The sequence below is a fragment of the Abrus precatorius genome, unplaced genomic scaffold, assembly GCF_003935025.1.
Source record: "Abrus precatorius isolate BTA unplaced genomic scaffold, Abrus_2018 Scaffold4, whole genome shotgun sequence".
NCBI lineage: Eukaryota > Viridiplantae > Streptophyta > Magnoliopsida > Fabales > Fabaceae > Abrus > Abrus precatorius.
Genome location: NW_020874384.1, coordinates 20,984,945 through 21,007,620, shown reverse-complemented (window position 1 = coordinate 21,007,620; position 22,676 = coordinate 20,984,945). Strand labels below are relative to the sequence as shown.

Here is a 22,676-nt window from a genome sequence, read left to right as displayed (position 1 = left end):
TCTTTTTCAGTAATTTCTCGCGTTAATTTTCATTTTGTGAACGCAAGTCTTCATCATTGATTTTAAATATCTAAAATTTATAAATTTTTATGAAAAAAAAATGTTATATATTTGTCATAATAAATATTAATTTAAACCACTGTGTTTTTTTTATGGAGGTTATGAGATTTTTAAAGTTTGCAACTGTGGCCTAATTTAATTAAACTTTTACGAAAGTATTTATTGGAAGAAAAAAATTATAAATTAATTAAATGTATACTTTTTATTTTAAAAAAGTATTAAATTTTTATAATATGAGATATATAAGTTAAATTCAATTTAAGAGAATGATTTTATTTATTTTATATTTATATTTTTTTCAAAAAAAAAAAAAAAACTCCCAAATTGAGCTTAAAAGGAATATATCCCTTGTCTTTGCGATAATGGTTTCCCGTGTACGTAGTTGAAAACTACATTTTGGATGCGAAAGTCAGTTAAAACAAACCCAATCAAAGATCTTGGATTAAGGCATTGCCCTCAGTTTATTGTTTATTCTGAATCGTGATGGGTTGGGCTCAAGATTCCAATTGTTGCCCTCTAATTTTTTTGTTTCCACAAGTGAAAATGTTATTGTTGACCCCTCTATATATATCTTATTTCTCTTATATTTTGTTTTATTTTTCGTATCATACTTTTCGCTTTTTTTCTGCCTTTTTATTTGTCTCTTCCTTTTTTTCTTATCTTACACACACCTTAATAAAATGCGAGATGAACATTACATTATTATCAGTATTAACTTGCCTATTTAATAAAGAAAATATCACAAGATACGATCACCCACTATTTAACATTATATATATAGTTCTTCGGAAGAAAAAAAAAAGCATAGTACATCATACCATATTATTCATTGATACATGCCACACAAACTTTATTGATTTGTTACATCATTGGTCAAAGCTTACATAGATTCCACTTCATTTATTCATCGTAAGCAGAAACATTTGTGTAATTCTTCTTTTCCTTAGCATCAACATCATCATTGCCATAAGCCGAAGCGTTTGGTCTTGGTTCAAAGTCTTTCATGATTTTCTTCTTGTTTTCGTCTTTACCATAAGCTGAAGCATTGGGTCTTGGTTCAAAGTCTTTCACGATTTTCTTCTTGTTTTCGTCTTTACCATAAACTAAAATATTGGGTCTTGGTTCAAAATCTTTCACGATTTTCTTCTTTGGCTCAGCATTAATATCATTATCACCGTAAGCTGAAACGTTGGGTCTCGGTTCAAAGTCTTTCATGGTTTTCTTTTTTTCTTTAGCATCAATATTGTCATCTTCACTATAGGCTGAAACGTTGGGTCTCGGTTCAAAATCATTCACGAACTTCTTTTTTTCATCAGCATCAACACTATCATCACCATAAGCAGAAACGTTTGGTCTTGGATCAAATTTTTTCGCGAATTTCTTCTTTTCCTCAACACCAGTGTCATCATCACCATAAGCTGAAGCATTGGGTCTTGGTTCAAAATCCTTTACTGTTTTCTTCTTTTCTTTAGCATCAATGTCATCATTTTCATAAGACACATCTGGTCTTGGGTCTAAATCTTCTATAAATACATTCTTTTCTATGGTGAGTCGTGTATTTTTAACTAGAGGTTCTTCACAATTATGCTTAGAACCCTCAACAAATTGCTTTTGGGTCTTTACATTCTTTTCAGAATGAATCTTAGAGTTGAAGTTAAGAAGGCTTTGAAGATCTTCTGGCATGTTTTGATCTTTTAACACCATTTTCCAGTATTCGCCTGGATCTTTTCTTGATTCCACAGTTGCTATAAACTTCTCCCACAAAATAATTAAAAGGGCAAACGAAGACAAGCAAAATCAATTAATTTAATCATTGATTTAAAGATTTTTATTAAATACATCAACTTTATAAAATTTTATAAATAAATATTTTATCACATTATTTTATTTCAAACACAAAATATGTCTTTAAAATATAAGTAAATATTAAATTTTAGATAAAATATAAAAAAATATTTAAATTATGTAAAATTTGATTTACATAATTATAAATATAATATAAGATTATTTTAATTTTTTTAGATGAAATAATTTAATAATTTTTTTAAAATCTATTTAATAGAGATTTGATGTTTAAATTTTAATGTATTTTAAAAAATAATGTTAATATTTTTTTTTAATTTTAATATATTTTCAAAAAAAATAAAAATTTATAATATGAGCTGCTTATTACTTTTTTAAGTTAGATTTAAACTATAATTTTAAAGATCCAAATTATTCTAATTGTTTTAGCCTGACTGACGTTATCCCGCTGATGCACGTTGATCCAAACTCCATCAGGTTTAAAATTCTATCCATTTCTAATACAAATTTTCATAAAATTAAATTTACACTAGAAAATAATATAAGTTTATAAAATAAATTGACTATATCTTATTAATTAAATAAATATAAAAACGAAATAATTATCATATCTTCTTGTGTCATATTATTTATCAAACAAGACTTTAAAATACTATGTATATGATATGATATATGATATATAGGTTTAAAAAAAAAGTAGACGTAATATTTAAAAAAGCAATATTGAGTATCAATTATAAAAATAAGGAATGTGAGAAAGTATAATTAATGTTAAATTTAAGATAAATCAGTATAATCTTTTAAGATGGCTCAAACAAAACTCCAACAAGCAGTTAGTAATTGCGAACTAGAGAAACAAAGAAAACGAAAGCATACCAGGAACAAGAAGAGAAGAGGAAGCACAGCACCAGCAAGTCTCATTTTTATAATGAAAGCCTTGCTTTCTCTCACTTTGGGTTTGCATCGACGGCGATGTAACTTATGCCTATTTATAGACTGATACGGAACGTCTATAATTTATGTGTCTGTTAAAGAGACACGTAAAATACAGGAATCACGATGAATTGGGAAAGGGAAGGGTATTGTGTTTTTTTATATTACTATTTCAAAAAATAATTCGTATTTATTTTTTATACTCAATAACAGTTTTGACTCTTTATTTTTATATTTAATTTTTTATTATACTCATTTTTTAGAGGCTTAACACCAAGATTTCGGAGAAAAGCTAGAATAAAGTCAGTAAGTACGATATGCTAATACATCAAGACAGAGAAAGAAAACAATAAAGAAGGAGTAACAAAAAATAGGTATAAGAAATCTATTTTAACAAACTTATCTCCACGTGATTAGCTTTGTAGACAAATCTAATAATCTTGACAAGTTTTAACAAATTATTATACTTGTCTTTATTACTTATAATCTAGTTAACAAAAATATATTTTTTGTACTTTTTACAAATAAATAAAAAAATACAAGAAAAAATCAAAATAAAATTCTCTATATATACATGGAGAGTGTGTAGTGTAATAAATACAAGAAAAAAGAGCACATAGTATGCGAAGGTCTGTTGCATAAGGGTGAGGAATGGAAACTAAACTGCCATGAAGTGAACAATCGTTTGCCACTTTCATCATAATACTCATGGTTTGATTCATTAACTGCATCGATCTCCTGTATTATTTTACAACTCCCAAAAATAGCAAATTGTGGGCAAATATTTTTTTTACTTTTAAATAAAAATAAATGATTAGTTTATCAATATTTATAAAAAAAAAAACTACCTATCAATATTTTTGTTGCATTTTTAATATTCATTAAAAAAAAAGAAGACAACTTATCTTTTGCATACTTAAAACTTCGTTGATTTTATCTTCATTTTGTTCTTCGTTTTTTTTCTTTTCTCCCTTTTTTTTAATTTTTCATTCTTTATCAATAATTAATAATTTATTTTAAATAAAATTATATAAAATAAATAATAATTTTAAAATTGTAAAAAAAATATTCAAATTAATATTTATTGATATAACATGTTAAAATTAATATTTTTTAAAATATATCTAAGTTATGATTTGAATTAATAATATAATTTTTATTGATAATATGTGTTAAAAATAAACTATATCTAATTTAAATCATTTGTCATTCTAAGTTATTTAATATTTCATATTTAATTTATCAAATAAATTGATTTTATAAATTATTTATATAGCTATAAACTTTTAGCTAAATATCTATAACTTTCAATTAGTTTTACGGCTTAACAGTTATAACATCGTAACTTTAAGTTTATTTTATCTTGCATTTTCTATTTGTAATATAATCAAATAATTTATCGGGAATTTAGAGCAAACGAACCACACGCAAGATTCGGGGAAATCATCGGATCAGGTGGTGGACCATTTTATCCTGTGATATTAAATCATAGAGATTATCTGGTTAGTGACATTACTTTCAAATATTAAAAGGTGAATGATTTAACTTGAAAGGACTATATATATATAAAGGAAGAATCGTTCTCATAATAAAATTGCTAAAGTATTAAATTTGAAAGATATGATTATATATAGTTGTCACATGATTGCTTAGAAAAGAAACGTGAAATCGATAAAATCCAATAGTTTATTTGTATTAAATTTCAATTTCAGAATAACTAAATATTTTTATTTGAGTCATTTATGTAACAAATTCATTGAGTAAAAAATTATAATTTTTGAAAGAATAAAAATAATAAATATAAACCATTAATTCTATAATTATGAATACTATGTATCAAAATAATAAATATTTAATTAAATTATATAATTTTAAAATATAATTTTTAAAAAATTATACTTTTATCATATCATGTAAATAATTTTTTTAAAATTATATGTCAATAATCAATATACTATAATAATAATAAATTTAAAATAAAAATTCAAAAAAATCTTAAAATTTATAAAACGTAAAAAAAATAAAAATTAAAAGTTAGAATGAAACTAACAAATACGCGAGTGAAAAAAATTATTGTACTAAAAAATAATTTAATTTATACATAAAATGTATACAAGACAAATTATGAAAAATAATAATTTAATAAAAAATACATTTTATTTAAAATAGCAATGTGGTATTATATGGAAATTAATAAATTCATAATTTTTTTATAGTTATGATTAATATAATAAAAAAAGAGAAAACTTTAATTTATAATTCAATTAAAATACAATAATAATATAATTTTTCACACTATTATGCAATTATTAATTGTTATATTGTTAAAAATTATTGACTTTTATAAAAAAAATTAAATTTATATTTTTTATAATTTTAATTAATTAATAATTAAAAAGTATATTAAAGTTATATCAAAATTAAACTATTGATTTTATAAATTTAACCATGCCTTGTGAGTGGACAAGAGAAATGTTTAGACTGACGGTGAAGGAATAGTATTTAAAATTCATTAAAACTTTTAAATATATATGAACTTAACTATTAATACAAAAAGAAAGATAAAATATTTAGAATATCTATTTCTGTCTTTTAAATTTATTTTTAATAAAATATTAATATTTTTTAAAATATTAAAAAATAAAAATTTTAGTTTTAAATATTTTATAAAATTTTTATTTGAAATAAAAGTACTAATTAAAATGTAGATAATAATATTAACAAGTAAAACTTTATCATTAATTGAAGTTAATAAGAATAGTATTTAATAATAATAAAAAATAAGAAAAAGGATACGTGTTAAATAAGAAGTTATGAAAATATTTTTAAAATTTTATTGATAATATTAATTATTAAAATAAAAATATATATTATATTACAGATAACATGTCACATAGTCAATTATATATGTCACTAAATATAATTTATATTACTGTTTATTAATTATTTAAATTTAAAAATTAAAATAATTAATAAAAGTAAAAATTAAATATTAATATAATATTTTAAAAATTTTAAAAATTAAAATATTTAATACTTGTTATCTTATAATCAGAATAATATTTAATCAGTTAATATTATATACATACACATATACTGAACATGTGTCATGTCCTTGCATAATTTTATTTTTTTCTTTTGATCAATCATGTATTTTTATAAGTACACATCTCTCTCTATCAACATTTTCTTGGACTATTATATTGTGTTTTATGGGTTTCGACACAAATATGTTTATAAATTGGTTGAATTTAATATAAATTATAAAAATACAGTCAATAAATTTAAATTTAAAAAGGAAAAAATGCTAAAACAAATTATTGATTTAAATTAAAATTTAGAGAAAATTTTGAAAATGAGTCCAATTTAATCTAAATTAAACGTATATGAACATATAGTTATATTCATGAAATTTATTTATCTATTGTAGTTACACAATTATATAATTATAAATTTATAATAATTCATTAACTTTTCAGAACTTTTAGTCTATTATATTTTATATACTTTTAGAAGCACATAATATGTAAATTATAGTGTACATAGTATAATATTAAGTATTTCTAAATTAATTTAATTTTTAAAAATATAATTTATGTAATAACAATTTCTTAAATCAACGACTAGTTTTATTTTTATTTTTTAAAATTAGTAAATGCATATACACAGGTGCATGTTCTTGTTGTCAAATTCCTTAAATAATGTAACATTAAATTGTTAGATAATAATGTAAAAAACAATCCTAATAGTTTATTAAAAAAATATTAAGAGGTTGTCTAAAAATAAAAATTTTAAAAGAAGCGGAGAAAAATTATTTTAAATAAATATATTTAAAATTAAAAAAAATTTCTTTCTCTTTTTAAACTTAATTTCTAAGGCATACTTTAAAAAATTATTTAAAAAATGACATTTTAGAAGAAAGAAGAGAGGAGGACAAAATTTATATTTTAATTAAATATATTTAAAAATAATATTTTTTAAAAATAAAATATACAAATTAATATATTAACAAAAGACTCAATGTATTAATAATATATTTTTCATCTTAAATAATATATAATTCTTTTAATTTTAAATTAAAAATATGTTTTTTTTTTTCTAAAAACTTCCTCTTAGATGTATCTTAGATCATCACTAAAATAGATAAATATATAAATATATATATATATATATGTGTGTGTATTTTTAAATTTGTTGAGTTAAAATTATAATATATTTTAAATAAATCATCAATACATCTTTACTTACTCGTTTTAAAAATACCTATACTTTAAAGAATTGTTTTTCAAAATTAAATTTTAAGGTAATTAACATTTTAAATTAAAAATATCAATTTAATCTTTAAAATTATTTTAAAAAAACAATGGTACCATGATTTTACAACCTTTAGTTAATTGACCCTTAAAATTGTATGACTGACCAAATTGGTTCCTATCATTATTATCTTGGTCAATTTAATCTCTATTGATTATGATTAGATTAGTTATTGCGTATCAAAATTAAAGAATAAATTGATTAATAATTGACAGTGATAGAAAGAAAATTAATAAGTCTTAATATTAAAGATTAAAATATCAACAAATATTATTTTTAAAGACTAAATTTAATTTTCATAATTTTTAAAATGAGCGATTATTATATTTTAGAATAAATTTAATAAATTACTGTTTTTCTTGAATTTGGTCGAAATAGAATAAACAAGGACAACCCTGTCGTTGGGTCATTAATGGATAGTTGTATTGTGTTTGATGGGCTTTGCTTTTTCTACTCAGCTTCTCCCCGCCGTCCTCCAATAAAAGAAATACAAAATAAAAAACTACAGGTGAAGTTCTCCTACACTTAAAAAAAAATTAAAAACACACATTTAGTGAGGTGAGTTTAGCTAAGTTACAATAAGAATCTTCATATGATTTTAAATATATTTTAAAGTAATTTTCTAATTTTTTTGGGAATCACTTGATCAAAATTTTAATTAATATGAAAAAATTAATTAATTAATTAAGTTTCAAGAATCTTATATGTGTAATTTTATGTTAACTTTGCGGTTTATAACACTAAAAGGTAAGGTAATGCACTTAAGGTGGAGTTATCAATTGACTTACCTTTTAACTTTCTATGAATTTGTAAGGAATATATTTTCTCATCTTCAATTTTTCAATTTCCATTGAGAAAGTCAGGTTTGTAAGTTTTGTGCTTTTTTTTTTTTTTTTCTTGATATATATTAAATAGTTGAGGTCTTATAAGAATTAATAAGAAAATCAAACAAAAATTTCCAAGTATATCATCACGTCAATCAATAATAGAGCGTTTATTGTCTTCATATATACAGACAAGAGTCCTTTATCGGTCGACGTAAAAACCTCAATGATTTTCATACTATTTGTGAATGATTTAGCATTAAGCCATTCAACAATGAATTATTAATTTGATTATATTAATAAAGTTATCTATTATAGGCCACAACTAGATCGATCGAATCTGTTGCAATCTATTAGGTGCATAAAAAATTGATATCCTCTTCAAACAACTCCCACGTTTTTTATTGGAGTGTCAAATAGATAAATGGAATAAATTTTAAATTGAATTATAATAGAAAAATAACAAATATTTCATTATTATTCATTAAAAAATATGTTAAAACAATTCACTTTATTTATAATTTATCTGATAAAAAATATTTATTCATTAACTATTTTTTAAATATAAATATTTAATATGTTTATTTAAAGTAATTATACTTTAAAGAAAAACTTATAAAATAAAATTTAATAAGACTATGCATGGATTAGATTACACAAAATCTATTTTAAATTTAATTATATAGATTAAATTTTAAATAAATTCATTATATATTTTTTAAAAATTAATTTTAAATTTTGAATTTAGTTTAAAACTGATATTAAATATAGTTTTTCACATTGAAACAATTTGTAAATCTAATTTTTTACATTAAATTAGTTTTAAATTTAATTTTTAAGGCAAAAATAATTTTTAATATATTTATAAATTTAAATTTTAAAGTAAAATTAATTTATTGTACCGTTATATTAAATTAGTGCAGTTTAAAAAGAATCATTGATAAAAGTTAAATTAAAATTTCTAAAAATAAATATCAATAATATTAAATAACAATAAAAATATTATGTTGTAATATTTATAAAAATTTAAATATATAATAATAATAACAATAAATTTAAAAAAATTTATTATATTTTTATCTTTAATATAATAATAATATTTTAAAAATATTATTTTAAATATTTTATCTGAATTATAAGAATTAAATTTAACAAAAAATATTAATCATAAAAAAAATTTATCAACCAAAAGTCTAATAAGTTCATGAAATAATATTTCAATAAACAATATGTATTTAGATAAATAAAAAATTAATTTTAAAAAGTGGATTCAAAATACTACTTTGATTAACAAAATATAGTAAATCTAAAAATAGATTAACATGTATCTATTTTTTTAAAATTAGTTATGAATTATATTTGCATAATTAAAATTTGTTGCCACTCCAAATATTCAACCATTCTCGTGTCTCTTAAATACCTATATTGAATACAAAAGTTAATGTATTGAATGATTTATCATTCACTCAATATATATGGTTATTTAATTTAACTTATTCATTAATTTCATTTTTATAATTAAATGTTCTTGAGTGAATTGAATGATTAAAAAATATATAAATAGATTGAATTATTGGAGGTAGCAATTAAATGATTAAAGAATAAATGTTTGTGCCCTGTCTAGTGGAGGAATGACGTGCAGATGCAGTCAATCAGTTTGAAAATGATTTGTTGTACAGTACAAGGAAAGACGGTAACCTTCTGGATTCTATAATTTGACCCTTAGCCACCAGCCTCTGCCTCGCTCGGAGGTAGGTGAACTAAGATGATATACTTGTGAAACACATACATACAAAGCAGAAATATGAGCGTGAATTTTATGTCTTGGATCCTCGCCATTTATCTACTTGTAATTCATGTATATTCACTGTTTCATTTTTCCTGCAACTCTCTATCATTGTTGGTTAATTTGATTAATTAAGAGGCATTTAAGCAGAAACAGTTTGTAAACAATAAATTTTTTTAAACCCTTTTCTTTCTCTGACCCAAACTGAACTCTTGCAGTGTTCCTATGGAGGCCGAGCCAGGGAATTGGCTGGAAAAGATAACAAATTGTTGGAAATTGCACATGAAGATGTTCACAACGTCTCTAGTAATATTCAAGATATATATTCTGGTCTCACTCATGGACAAGCCATGGATAACCCAAATAAGCTAGGCGATAATGATGATATTGGAAAACACATTGATCATCATGAACATGAACACTCACATGCTCATTTCACGACTCATATGGACCATATAGACCCTTCACTATTTGTGTTCTTCACTTTGAAAGATTTAAAGGTAGGGAAAAGAATGCCCATTCATTTTCCCAAGAGAGACCCAGCAAATTCCCCAAAGTTGTGGCCAAGAGAAGAAGCTGATTCTGTTCCTTTCTCATCAAACCAACTACCATACCTTCTCAAACTCTTCTCCTTCTCTCCAGACTCTCCCCAAGCCAAGGCCATGGAAAACACACTAAGGGAATGTGAGACCAAACCCATCAAAGGAGAGGTCAAGTTCTGCGCCACCTCTTTAGAATCCATGCTTGACTTTACCCATAACATACTTGGGTTGACCTCTGATCTCCAAGTTTTTGCCACTTTGCACCAAACCAAGTCAAGTGTCACTTTCCAAAATTACACCTTCTTAGAAACCCTCATGGAAATTCCAGCTCCCAAGATGGTGGCTTGTCACACTATGCCTTACCCTTATGCTGTTTTTTACTGTCATAGCCAAGAAAGTGGGAATAGGGTATACAGGGTTTCACTAGCTGGTGATAATGGAGATAGGGTGGAAGCAATGGTGGTTTGTCACTTAGATACCTCCCAATGGGCACCCAATCATGTTTCGTTTCAAGTGCTTCGGATCACTCCGGGAAGCTCCTCTGTGTGCCACTTCTTCCCAGCGGATCATCTCATATGGGTCCCCAAAGTACCATCCTACGGTTCTTCAAGCGTGTGACTTGTAGTAGCACATGCTTAAATGTGTACCTTAATGATGTCAAAAAATTAATGTACTGTACGCAGAGCTAAATAATGTAAAATTTTTTACATATATGTAAGAGAGTCTCTGCCTAGTAATTTTCAATCCCCATGTTTTTCATGAATCACTTCATAAGTTTATATATTTATGACCTGTTTGGGTAGCACACGCAGCAGTAAGTTACACTATTTTCAAGAGGGCATTGCTCTGTTACCCTTGTAGATGAAAGAGTTTCAGTCCCTCCTCATCTACCCAGCCATGAAATCAGAAATTACTATAACCAGCCACTTTCAGCCTGGAAATCTTGAATCACCAAAAGTTTGACCAGTTAAATATCCCATGTGTTTAACTAAATGATAGAGAAATTGTTATAATTATTGTATATTCAAGTTTAAAGGAGGATTGATGGGATATGTTGATGTTTAACAATCTGTAGTCAATTAACATAAATTATAATTGGGTATGTTTTGGCTTGTAACAGTAGATACGAAGCAGCTGCGGATTTGCTTATTAAAAAAGGGGTTATTGTGTACTAAAAAATTTCGGTTATGTACTGCCATTTGAAAAAACTTTCATCATTGACATTAAGGTGGAAGATGTCTGGCAACTGTGCTGGCACTGAACTCCAGTTATTGTCAACGGAAATGCATGCACTTATATAGTTAATAATTATACAAGACAACTTTATTAACACACGGTGTTATTAATCTATTGATTGATATTAGAAGGGTACGCTACATATTTCTTTCTTTTTCTTTGACAAGTAGAATCTCCCCTCTTAGGTTGAGGAATAGTTTTCGGCTTTTGTTAAAAGTTGACTTTGACGTTCACACAAAAAATTTAAATAAATAAGAACTATTACTTTTATTGATGCAGTAGAACCTATAACACTTACCAGAAATTTAATGATTATTACGAAATTTGTTAGGCAGACAAATTATTATTGAATATATAAGAGCAATTAACATATGCATTTTTGTTGTACTCTTCGTTGGTCAAAGGTAAAAAGTAAGTTAAAACAAGGCTGGATACCACTGTATAGTTTGGTCTCTCTAGCTTACGCTATGGAATAAGTCTTTCGAAACAGAACTCATAATTTCATATATGTTATAGATCTTATTAAAATTAGATATAAGAATTAAATTTCTCCAAAATAGGTGGATCCAAACACCTTTCTCTCAATGGTGTGTTAATTCATTGGAATGTATTAAACTTCTATCTTAGATTTAACATGTTATATTTTATACAATTATTGTGATAATATTAATATAAATTTTTAATTAAAAAAACACACACAGACACAGAAATTGCAAGCAGGAGTATTCAAAAGAAACTAGTGTTGGTGTTTTGTTGATTTATTCTTGTGTTTTTTATTAAATAAAATAGTTAACTCATGTAGGAGGAGAACAGGAATTAATGAGTTGATTTGCGCATCAGCCATCAAGCATCTCATTCCTAAGAGAAATTAGCAAATCTAACATCACCCTCAGCTAGCACCACGGAGTCTGGCGCGCGTTCAGAGTGTTTGATGGCGGCAGGGATTTGATGAGCCCTACTGAGGGGGCCATTGTGGAAAGGAGGAATGGGAGGAGGCCATGCTTGTCACAAGTTGGCTTCCCGCTTCTGAGCGGCGGCGCGGCGCTTTGGAGAAGACTGTTCCGATGCCGGCGAATCTGCGGCGTTGGACGGTGGGAAAGCACGTTTCTCGTCCATGCTTCAGTGCAAACCCGCTTCGTTTCGAAAGATAAGCGTCATCTCATCGCCAATTGCAGCACATTTTTCTTTTGTTTTTCATTTTTGAATTAGACATGATTTTACTCCGTCTTGTGAATTTAAAATGGTTTATATTTATATACCACAAAAATAGTTTAAATTTATGTTGTTTAGATACCTTTGCATGAATTTGAATGGATTTCTATTACATAATCCATTTAATTTTATGCAAAAACCTAAATGATATATATAATGAAAATTCATTCAATTTTAAGCATGTATTCGCACAAGAGTTGTTTTTTCACATCTTATTTTTCTTATATTTTTTCTTTCGTATCTCATCATATATGATATATCATATTTCTCATTTTATTTTTCATCTCCTTCTATCTTTTTCTTCCTTTTATTTATCTTACACACTCCTTAATAAATGCGAGACGAACATTATGTTATAATTAATTTGCTCATTAAACAAAGAAAATATGACAAGATAAATCACCCACTATTTAACATTGTATATATAGCTCTTAAAAAATATATGAAAACATAATAAATCATACCATATTATTCATTGAACAAACCTCACAAACTTTATTGATATGTTAGATCATCGGTCAAAGCTTACATTGATTCCACTTCATTTATTCGTCGTAAGTAGTAGCATTTGGCCTGGGCTCAAAATCATTTGTAAAATTCTTCTTTTTTCCCTTAGCATCAACATCATCATTGTCGTAAGCCGAAATATTTGGTCTTGGCTCAAAATCTTTCATAACTTTTTTATTTTCCTCTCCATTAATATCATTGACACCATAAGATAAAGCATTGGGTCTTGGTTCAAAATCTTTCATGACTTTTTTATTTTCCTCTCCATTAATATCATTGACACCATAAGATAAAGCATTGGGTCTTGGTTCAAAATCTTTCATGACTTTTTTATTTTCCTCTCCATTAATACCACGGTCACCATAAGCTAAAACATTGGGTCTTGGTTCAAAATCTTTCAAGATTTTATTTTTCCCCTTAGCATCAATGTCATTGTTCTCATAAGCTGAAACACTTGGTTTTGCTTCAAGTTCATCTACAAATACCTTCTTTTCTATGGTGAATTGTGTGTTTTTGACTAGAGATTCTTCACAGTTATGCTTTGAATCCTCAAGAGTTTGCTCTTGGGCCTTGAGATTCTTTTCAGATTGAATCTTCGAGTTGAAGTTAAGAAGACTCTGAATTTCTTCTGCCATGTTTTGATCTTTTAACACAATTTTCCAGTATTTGCCTAGATCTTTTCTTGATTCCACAATTGCCGTAAACTTCTCCAACATAAATAAAATCGAAAAGGAAATGAAAACAAAAAAATATATGATTAAAATGCTATTAATATTGCATAGTTTATCTTTAAAATAACAATGATTAGAAAATACGTTAATATTGCTTTTTTACTTTATTATTTTTAAAAAAACTATTTTATGGATATAATAAGATTACAGAGGATAGAATATTAGTTAATAGATGTATTATGTTATATTAGATATAAGTGCAGTTTGAATAAACTTTTCATTAAGTACTGTAAGAGTTAAAATTGGGTCATATTATCTATTTAATTTCTTTTATAAAGACTTGTCAACAATCTCATCCAAATTAGACTATATTATATATCTATATCAAACTCAAACTTTTATAAAATTAAAATTTACACCAGAGAAATAATAATATAAGTTCATAGAATAAATTTATTATATTTTATTAAATAAATAAAACAATATAAAAACTTTATTATATTATTTTATTTTATTTGTGTATAATTAGTGCTAAATTTAAGATGAATAAATATAACTATCCTGTAATATTGACAACCGTCCAACACAGTTCATTTGAGCCTTTATAGAGTTGTTTTGGAGAGGGGCCTTTTAAGATGGCCGAAATGAAACTCCAACAAGCAATTAATGAGTAAGCACTTGAGAAACAATGAAAACAGAAGCATACCAGAAACAGGAAGAGAAGAGGAAGAACAGCACCAGCAGGCTTCATTTTTATGATAAAAAAAAAAAATGCAAGATTCTATTTCTGACTTTGGGTTTGCATCGACGACACTGTAACCTCTGCATATTTATAGGGTTCACGGGAATAGGGAAAGGGAAGGGTATTTTGTAGTAATTTTCTTATATTTGTATTTAAAAATTTATTCGAATCTATTTTTTATACTGAGCAACATTTAACTCTCATTCTTATACTCATTGAGTATTTAAATTAAATTGTATACTCTTTTTATTATTTATAATTTAATCAAATAAAATATATTCTATACTTTTTGCAAATTAATAAAAAACAATAAATATAATATAAAATTATGATCAACGTAAAGAATATAAATATAACATGAACTTTCAATGATTAAGAATTAAAGATAAATATTATAACTTATAATATTATAGTTGTATTTTAGGGTAAGACTAAAAATATATTATGATGAAGAATTTAAATTTAATATTGCATATGTTTGTGAATTCAATCAAAACATATAAAAATTGCAAACAAAATTTGCACCACATTAAAAATCCTTAAATTTTATAATATTTAGTTTAAATTTTATATTCACAATAATTTTTAATTAATTGACCACCAAAATTTTTATACTTACACTGCGTACATTTATTAAAATTTATATGCATATAAAGGATGCAAGTACATAAATATGAATGTTATAATATCTATATTCATACACACATAATTTTACTAATATTTATCTATGTTTGTATTTGAATTCATAGATTATTACTTTATTATTGCACGTATTTTTTTTTATCATTATTCACCAAGTATTACTCTTGTTATCATTTTTAACATTAATGTGTCTCTTGTTGACATGCTTTTTCGGGAAATTTATTGAGTTTAGATCACAACTTTTAAAATATTAGATTTAATTGTACTTTTAATTTCATACTTTAATGCTTATTGATCTCAACAAATATTTTAAAAATAAATTACTAAAATAATGTTATTTTAAAATAACTTCATACTTTAATGCTTGAAGTGATTGTTACGGATGTATTAGAGCCAAAACTGCTAAGGACATGTAATCCAGGGTAAGCATCTGGATAATATGGAATGCGACGTGGTATACCCAAAAGCACTAAGAAATGCATGGGAAAGAGGCTAAGATTAATTAACCCTTCAAAGAGTGCTCCAAAAACAGATTTAACCTAAAGTTTCAGAACCAAAGATTGTAATAAAATCCTGCAAATAAAGCAAAAATGGCTCTCAAGTGAGTCCTCCAATGGTGAACAAAAAGATGAACCCTACATGTTTTGTATTATACCCAATCCCCTAAAACTTTGTCCAAATTGGACTGTACTGTTACTGATAACAGGTATCTGCAGACATCTGTTATCGTAATCTATAACGCGCAGTGGACCTCCCTACTCGTTACCGTTTCTAACACCTCATGTGACTGTTGATGTGCACTGTTTGGAATTTTGTTGATATTTGTTTGAAGCTTGTTACTCTCTTTCTCCTTCAATTGTTTTTTGAAAATTTAAACGTAATTGTGATCAATGTTCCTTTATTTCCTTTGTACGCAGCAATTATTATTTTTTTTCATCTTATCTAAGTAATATTTGTGTTAACTTTACGGTTTATGACACCAAAAGGTAAATTTAATGGACTTAATTAAGGTGGAGTTATCAATTCACTTATCTTTTAACTTTTTATGAATTTGAGTGGAATATATTTTCTAATCGTCAAATTTCATTGAGAAAATCATGCGTAAATTATTTCTTTATTTTTTATTAATAAATACTAAATAATTATAAAAACTAATAAAAAAATTAAACACCAAACTTCCACACGTTTCATCAAGTCACATAAAAAATTGTGAGAGTGTTAATTGTCTTCGTATATCGTGACAAGAGTCGTTTATCGGTCGACATCAAAATCTCCCATTGAGCCATTTAAATTAAGAAGATTGGGTAACCCTATGATAAAGTTATTAATTCAATTATGTTAATAAAGTTATTCATTATATACAAGTACTGATTTGGCCGAATCTGTTGCCTATATTGATTGGATCCATAATTGATCTCCTCCTCCAATAACTACACCTTTTTAAGTAGGTAAGAGTGTGAAATAGATAAGTTAGATAAATTTTGAATTAAATAATAGTATATAAAGTAAAAAATAATTATTTGTTAAGGTTATATTAAAATGATTCAATTTATTCATAATTTATCAATAAACATTTAATTAATTTATTGTTTTTATAAATGTCTAACATATCTGTTTAAAGTACATTATATTTTTTAAATAAATTATAAAATAAAATTCTATATTTATACACATTTTTCCATCCAAATGTAACATATTAGCTAAGGTTCCTCCCTCAAAGATACACGGTCAATTAATAACTTTGGCTATCTTTGATTTATGACATAATTTCACTTTTAATTTTAAATATTTTAATATATGTGGGTTTTAGTGTTCTTAATTTTAATTGTTTATATTTAGTTTTTCAAATTTTTAAATTAAGCTTTTTATTCTAAAATTATGTTTTATTATATTTTATTTTGTATTTTTATTTAAATATTTTATATATTTTTTAAACTCATTTGTATAAATTAATGAAATGATGTACTTTAATTATATTTTTATAAATTATTAGATAAAATTTTAGAATGAAGAAATTAATTTAAATATTTAAAAAAATTAAAAAAACTAAATGTGAATAATTAAAATTAGAAAAACAAAAATGAAATATACGTTAAATATATAAATTAAAAGTGTAATTAGGTCATAATTTATTATTTATGTGATAATAAATGGTGATCTATCTCAATTCATCTATTAATTTTTATTTTTATAATTTAAGGAAATAATTAAACTTATCCTAAGAATAAATGCATTGAATTGCTTGAGCCAGTAAAATCTTTATATTTTGTTGTCTATAAAAAGAAAAAGAATTGTTTATGCCCTGCCCAGTGAAGGAATTACGTGCATATGCAGTCAATCAGCTTGAAAATGATTTGTTGGATCAGTAATTGGATGGATAGATCATAGATAGTAACCTTTTGGATTCTATAATTTGACACTTAGCCACCGGCCTATATGCCTCGCTCACACACAGGTGAATACTTGTGAAAGGATTCATCATATACAAGAAGAAATATGGGCGTAAATTTCATGTCATGGATCGTCGTTATTTATCTACTACTAATCCAGGTATATTAAATCTTTTGTTTTTCTTGCAACTCTGTTTCTTGGTTAATTTCTTTGACAAGGAGCAGGCTGAAACAGTTTGTAAACAGTAAGATTTTCTATGCCCCTTTCCTTCTCTAACCCAAACTGAACTCTTGTAGTGTTCCTATGGAGGCCGAGCCAGGGAATTGGCTGGAAAAGAAAACAAATTGTTGGAAATTGCACATGAAGATGTTCACAACGTCTCTAGTAATATTCAAGATGTATATTCTGGTCTCACTCATGGACAAGCCATGGATAACCCAAATAAGCTAGGCGATAATGATGATACTGGACAACACAGTGATCATCATGAACATGAACACTCACATGCTCATTTCACGACTCATATGGACCATATAGACCCTTCACTATTTGTGTTCTTCACTTTGAAAGATTTAAGGGTAGGGAAAAGAATGCCCATTCATTTTCCCAAGAGAGACCCAGCAAAGTCCCCCAAATTGTGGCCCAGAGAAGAAGCTGATTCTGTTCCTTTCTCATTAAACCAACTACTGTACCTTCTCAAACTCTTCTCCTTCTCTCCAGACTCTCCCCAAGCCAAGGCCATGGAAAACACACTAAGGGAATGTGAGACCAAACCCATCAAAGGAGAGGTCAAGTTCTGCGCCACCTCTTTAGAATCCATGCTTGACTTTACCCATAACATACTTGGGTTGACCGCTGATCTCCGAGTTTTTGCCACTTTGCACCAAACCAAGTCAAGTGTCACTTTCCAAAATTACACCTTCTTAGAAACCCTCATGGAAATTCCAGCTCCCAAGATGGTGGCTTGTCACACTATGCCTTACCCTTATGCTGTTTTTTACTGTCATAGCCAAGAAAGTGGGAATAGGGTATATAGGGTTTCACTAGCTGGTGATAATGGAGATAGGGTGGAAGCAATGGTGGTTTGTCACTTAGATACCTCCCAATGGGCACCCAATCATGTTTCGTTTCAAGTGCTTCGGATCACTCCGGGAAGCTCCTCTGTGTGCCACTTCTTCCCAGCGGATCATTTCATATGGGTCCCCAAAGTACCATCCTACGGTTCTTCAAGCGTGTGACTTGTAGTAGCACATGCTTAAATGTGTACCTTAATGATATAAAAAAACTAATGTACTTTACGCAGAGCTAAATAACGTAAAGTTTCTTACATATATGTAAGAGTCTCTGCCTCGTAATTTTCAATGCCGATGTTTTTCATGGATCACTTCGTAAGTGTATATGTATCTATAGCATGTTTGGTTTTCTCAAGGGAAATCTCATGCCCACTGTGTTCCCGCATGGCCAACTGAGGTCCAGTTGAGTTCAGTCCTGAGGCTCAATGGGCTTAGCTTGAGGAATAATTTTTGGTTTTTGTTAAATATCGATTTTGACGTTCACACAAAAACTTAAATAAATAAGAACTATTACTGATTATTGATACAGTATAACCTATAACACTTGCCAGAAATTTAATGTTTATTACGAAATTTGTTATGCAGACAAATTATTATTGAATATATAAAAGCAATTAACATATGCATTTTTATTGTACTCTTCGTTGTTTTGTTTATGTAAAATAATAATTTTGGTTTGGTTAAAGGGAAAAAAATAGTTAAAACAAGTTTGGTTTACCACTGTGTAGTTTGGTCTCTCCTATGGAAGGAGTCCTTCGAAACAGGACTCATATTTCATGTATGGATGGCAGTTCCGATGCCGGCGAATCGGCGGAGTTGAACCGTGGGAAAGCACGTTTCTTGTCCGTGCTTCAGTGCAAACGCGCTTCGTTTCGGAAGATAAGAGTCACCTCATCGCCAGTAGCAACAAGTTTTGCATTTTTTTTCTTTTTGTATTAGACACGATTTTATCTGTCTAGTGAATATAAAATGGTTTATATTTATATCCGTCTTGTGAATTTAATTTTATGTTCTTTTAATAGGCTTTGCATAAATTTGAATGGTTTACATTCATTCAATTTTAAGCATGTATTCGCACAAGAATTGTTTTTTCACACCTTATTTTTTTCTTTTATTTTGATTCTTTCGTATCTCATCATATATGATATATAATATTTCTCATTTTATTTTTCACCTCCTTCTATCTGTTTCTTCCTTTTATTTATCTTACACACTCCTTAATAAATGCGAGACGAACATTATTGTTATAATTAATTTGCTCATTCGACAAAGAAAATATGACAAGATAAATCACCCACTATTTAACATTGTATATATTACTCTTAAAATAATAATACAACATAATAAATCATACCATGTTATTCATTGAACACACTAACTTTATTGATTTGTTACATAATCGATCGAAGCTTACATTCTGGTTCGTTTATTCATCGTTATCATAATAAGCATTTGGCCTGGGCTTAAAATCCTTTCAGATATTCTTTTTTTCCTTACCATCAACATAATCGTTGCCGTAAGCCGAAAGGTTTGGTCTTGGTTCAAAATATTCCATGACCTTTTTCTTTTCCGTTTCATTAATGTCATTGTCACCATAAGTTGAAAGATTGGGTCTTGGTTCAAAGTCTTTCTTAAATTTCTCCTTGTTATCATCTTTACCATAAGCTGAAAGAGTGAGTCTTGGTTCAAAGTCTTTCTTGAATTTCTCCTTGTTATCATTTTTACCATAAGCTGAAAGGTTGGGTCTTGGCTCAAAATCTTTGACGATCTGTTTCTTTTCCTTAGCATCAATGTTATTATTTCCATAAGCTGAAAGATCTGGTTTTGGTTCAAGTTCATCTACAAATGCATTTTTTTCTATGGTGAATTGTGTATTTTTAACTAGTGGTTCTTCACAATTATGCTCAGAACCCTCAACAGTTTGCTCTTGGGCCTTGATATTCTTTTCAGATTGAATCTTCGAGTTGAAGTTAAGAAGGCTTTGAATTTCTTGTGGCATGTTTTTATTCCAGTATTCTCCTAGATCTTTTCTTGATTCCACAATTGCCATAAACTTCGCAACATAAAAAAAATGAAAAAGGAAATGAAAATAAGAAAAAAAATTGATCAAACTGCAGTTAATATTGCATTGTTATCTTTAAAATAACAATGATTAAAAAATACTGTTAATATTGCATTTTTATTTTATTATTTTTAAAAAACTCGTTCTATGGATAAAATAAGATTACAAAGGATAGAATATGAGAGTTAATATAAGACAAGATAGAATAGAAATACGATAAATTTATATTTTATTTTTACATTTAATATAAATTAAAATAATAAATTAGATGTATCATGTTATGTTAGATATACGTTGAATTTGTACAAGCTTTTGCTTATAAAATTCAAAATTGGGTCATATTATTTTTTTAAATCCAACTTTCATAAAATTAAATTTACACTAGAGCAAATAATAACATAAGTTTATGGAATAAATTTCTTACACCTTATAAAATAAATAAATAAATAAATAAAATAGGATAAAAAATTATTTTACATTATTTTTTTATCTTATTTGTCAAGTAGGTCTAAGGAATAATACGTGTATGATATATACATCAAAATAAAAATGTATACGTAATATTTTTAAAATAAAAATGAGTATTGATATATAAAATGCTATATATAGTAAGGAAAGTGGGAATATTTTTTCAATTATAAAGAATATAAGTATAATTAGTGCAAAATTTAAGATAAATCAGTATAACTATTCTGTATATATTGACAACCGTAAAACCCAGTTCATTTGAGCCTTTACAGAGTTATTTTGGAGAGGGACCTTTAAATATGGCCGAAAAGAAACTCCAACAAGCAATTAATGAGTAAGCACTTGAGAAACAATGAAAACAGCAGCATACCAGAAACAGGAAGAGAAGAGGAAGAACAGCACCAGCACGCCTCATTTTTATGATAAAAAAAAAATGAAAGATACTATTTCTGACTTTGGGTTTGCATCGACGACACTGTAACCTCTGCATATTTATAGGGATCACGGGGCATAGGGATAAGGCAGGGTATTATGTTGCATTTTTCTTATTTTGTATTTAAACAATTTAACCGAAAGATATTATCTAAACGAGGGTCCAAGTGTTTTAAACTGTCGGAAAATTTGTGGCCTATAAATTTGTTGCAGTTTATGTCCGTCAATTGCCACTTGAAAACCATGTTCTACCAATTAAGTGCACGTAGACAATTTTTAAACTCAAAATTAAAATTTGAAATTCGTGCTGGTAATTTTACGATATTTTAAATTTAAATTTAAATTAACATAAAAATTATAACTTTTGCATTGAGTTGAAAAATAAAATATCTACTCAAATTTTGTTACAAACTTACTTTTAAGTAAAAAGCTTCCTAACATAAATTACATAGTTTTAAATTTACTTTAAAATATAATCAATTTTGTAAAATAAAATTAGTCTAAACAAATAAACTAAGTTTTTGAATTTTTTTACCATCGCAAATTTTTTCAACAATTTTGCAAAATTCTTTTTCGCATATCATACACATTGTTTTTAAAAAACATATTCATGATAATTTTAATTTGATTGATAAAATTTGTCATAATTAAAAATGTTTATAATCGTAAATATTTGAAGTTTTAATTAATGATTCGTTTATTAATGGAATAAAGATAAGTTACCCATATGTTCGAGTACCTACATGCATAAAATCAGTAAAATATTTTTATATACATTCAATTAAACATGTTATTGACATTATTGGTTTATGATAATATTAATATACACAACTTAATATTATATTATTGTTATTGTAATAAAATTTTGTATTATCTTTATAATTTAAGTATTTTTTATTTTTATAATTATATAAAATTATTTTAAATTAAGTTATTTTTAATATTTTTAATTAAATATTTATAAATAACTGTGAACAT

General features: G+C 26.3%; 2 protein-coding genes and 1 pseudogene across 2 annotated transcripts; 2 read left to right on the top strand and 1 right to left on the bottom strand.

Moving 5' to 3' along the window:
• Positions 1-960: 960 nt before the first annotated feature.
• Positions 961-21,681, bottom strand: LOC113866322 (annotated as a pseudogene).
• LOC113865519 (BURP domain-containing protein BNM2A-like) lies at positions 9,739-10,880 on the top strand. The gene is made up of 3 exons (XM_027500124.1): positions 9,739-9,792; positions 9,939-10,010; positions 10,089-10,880. Exons 1-3 carry the CDS (start codon positions 9,739-9,741, stop codon positions 10,878-10,880), a joined length of 918 nt encoding a protein of 305 aa, XP_027355925.1.
• On the top strand, positions 17,769-18,901 carry LOC113865520 (BURP domain-containing protein BNM2A-like). The gene is made up of 3 exons (XM_027500125.1): positions 17,769-17,822; positions 17,960-18,023; positions 18,168-18,901. The coding sequence occupies exons 1-3, from the start codon at positions 17,769-17,771 to the stop codon at positions 18,899-18,901; spliced, it is 852 nt and encodes a 283-aa protein (XP_027355926.1).
• Positions 21,682-22,676: the final 995 nt, after the last annotated feature.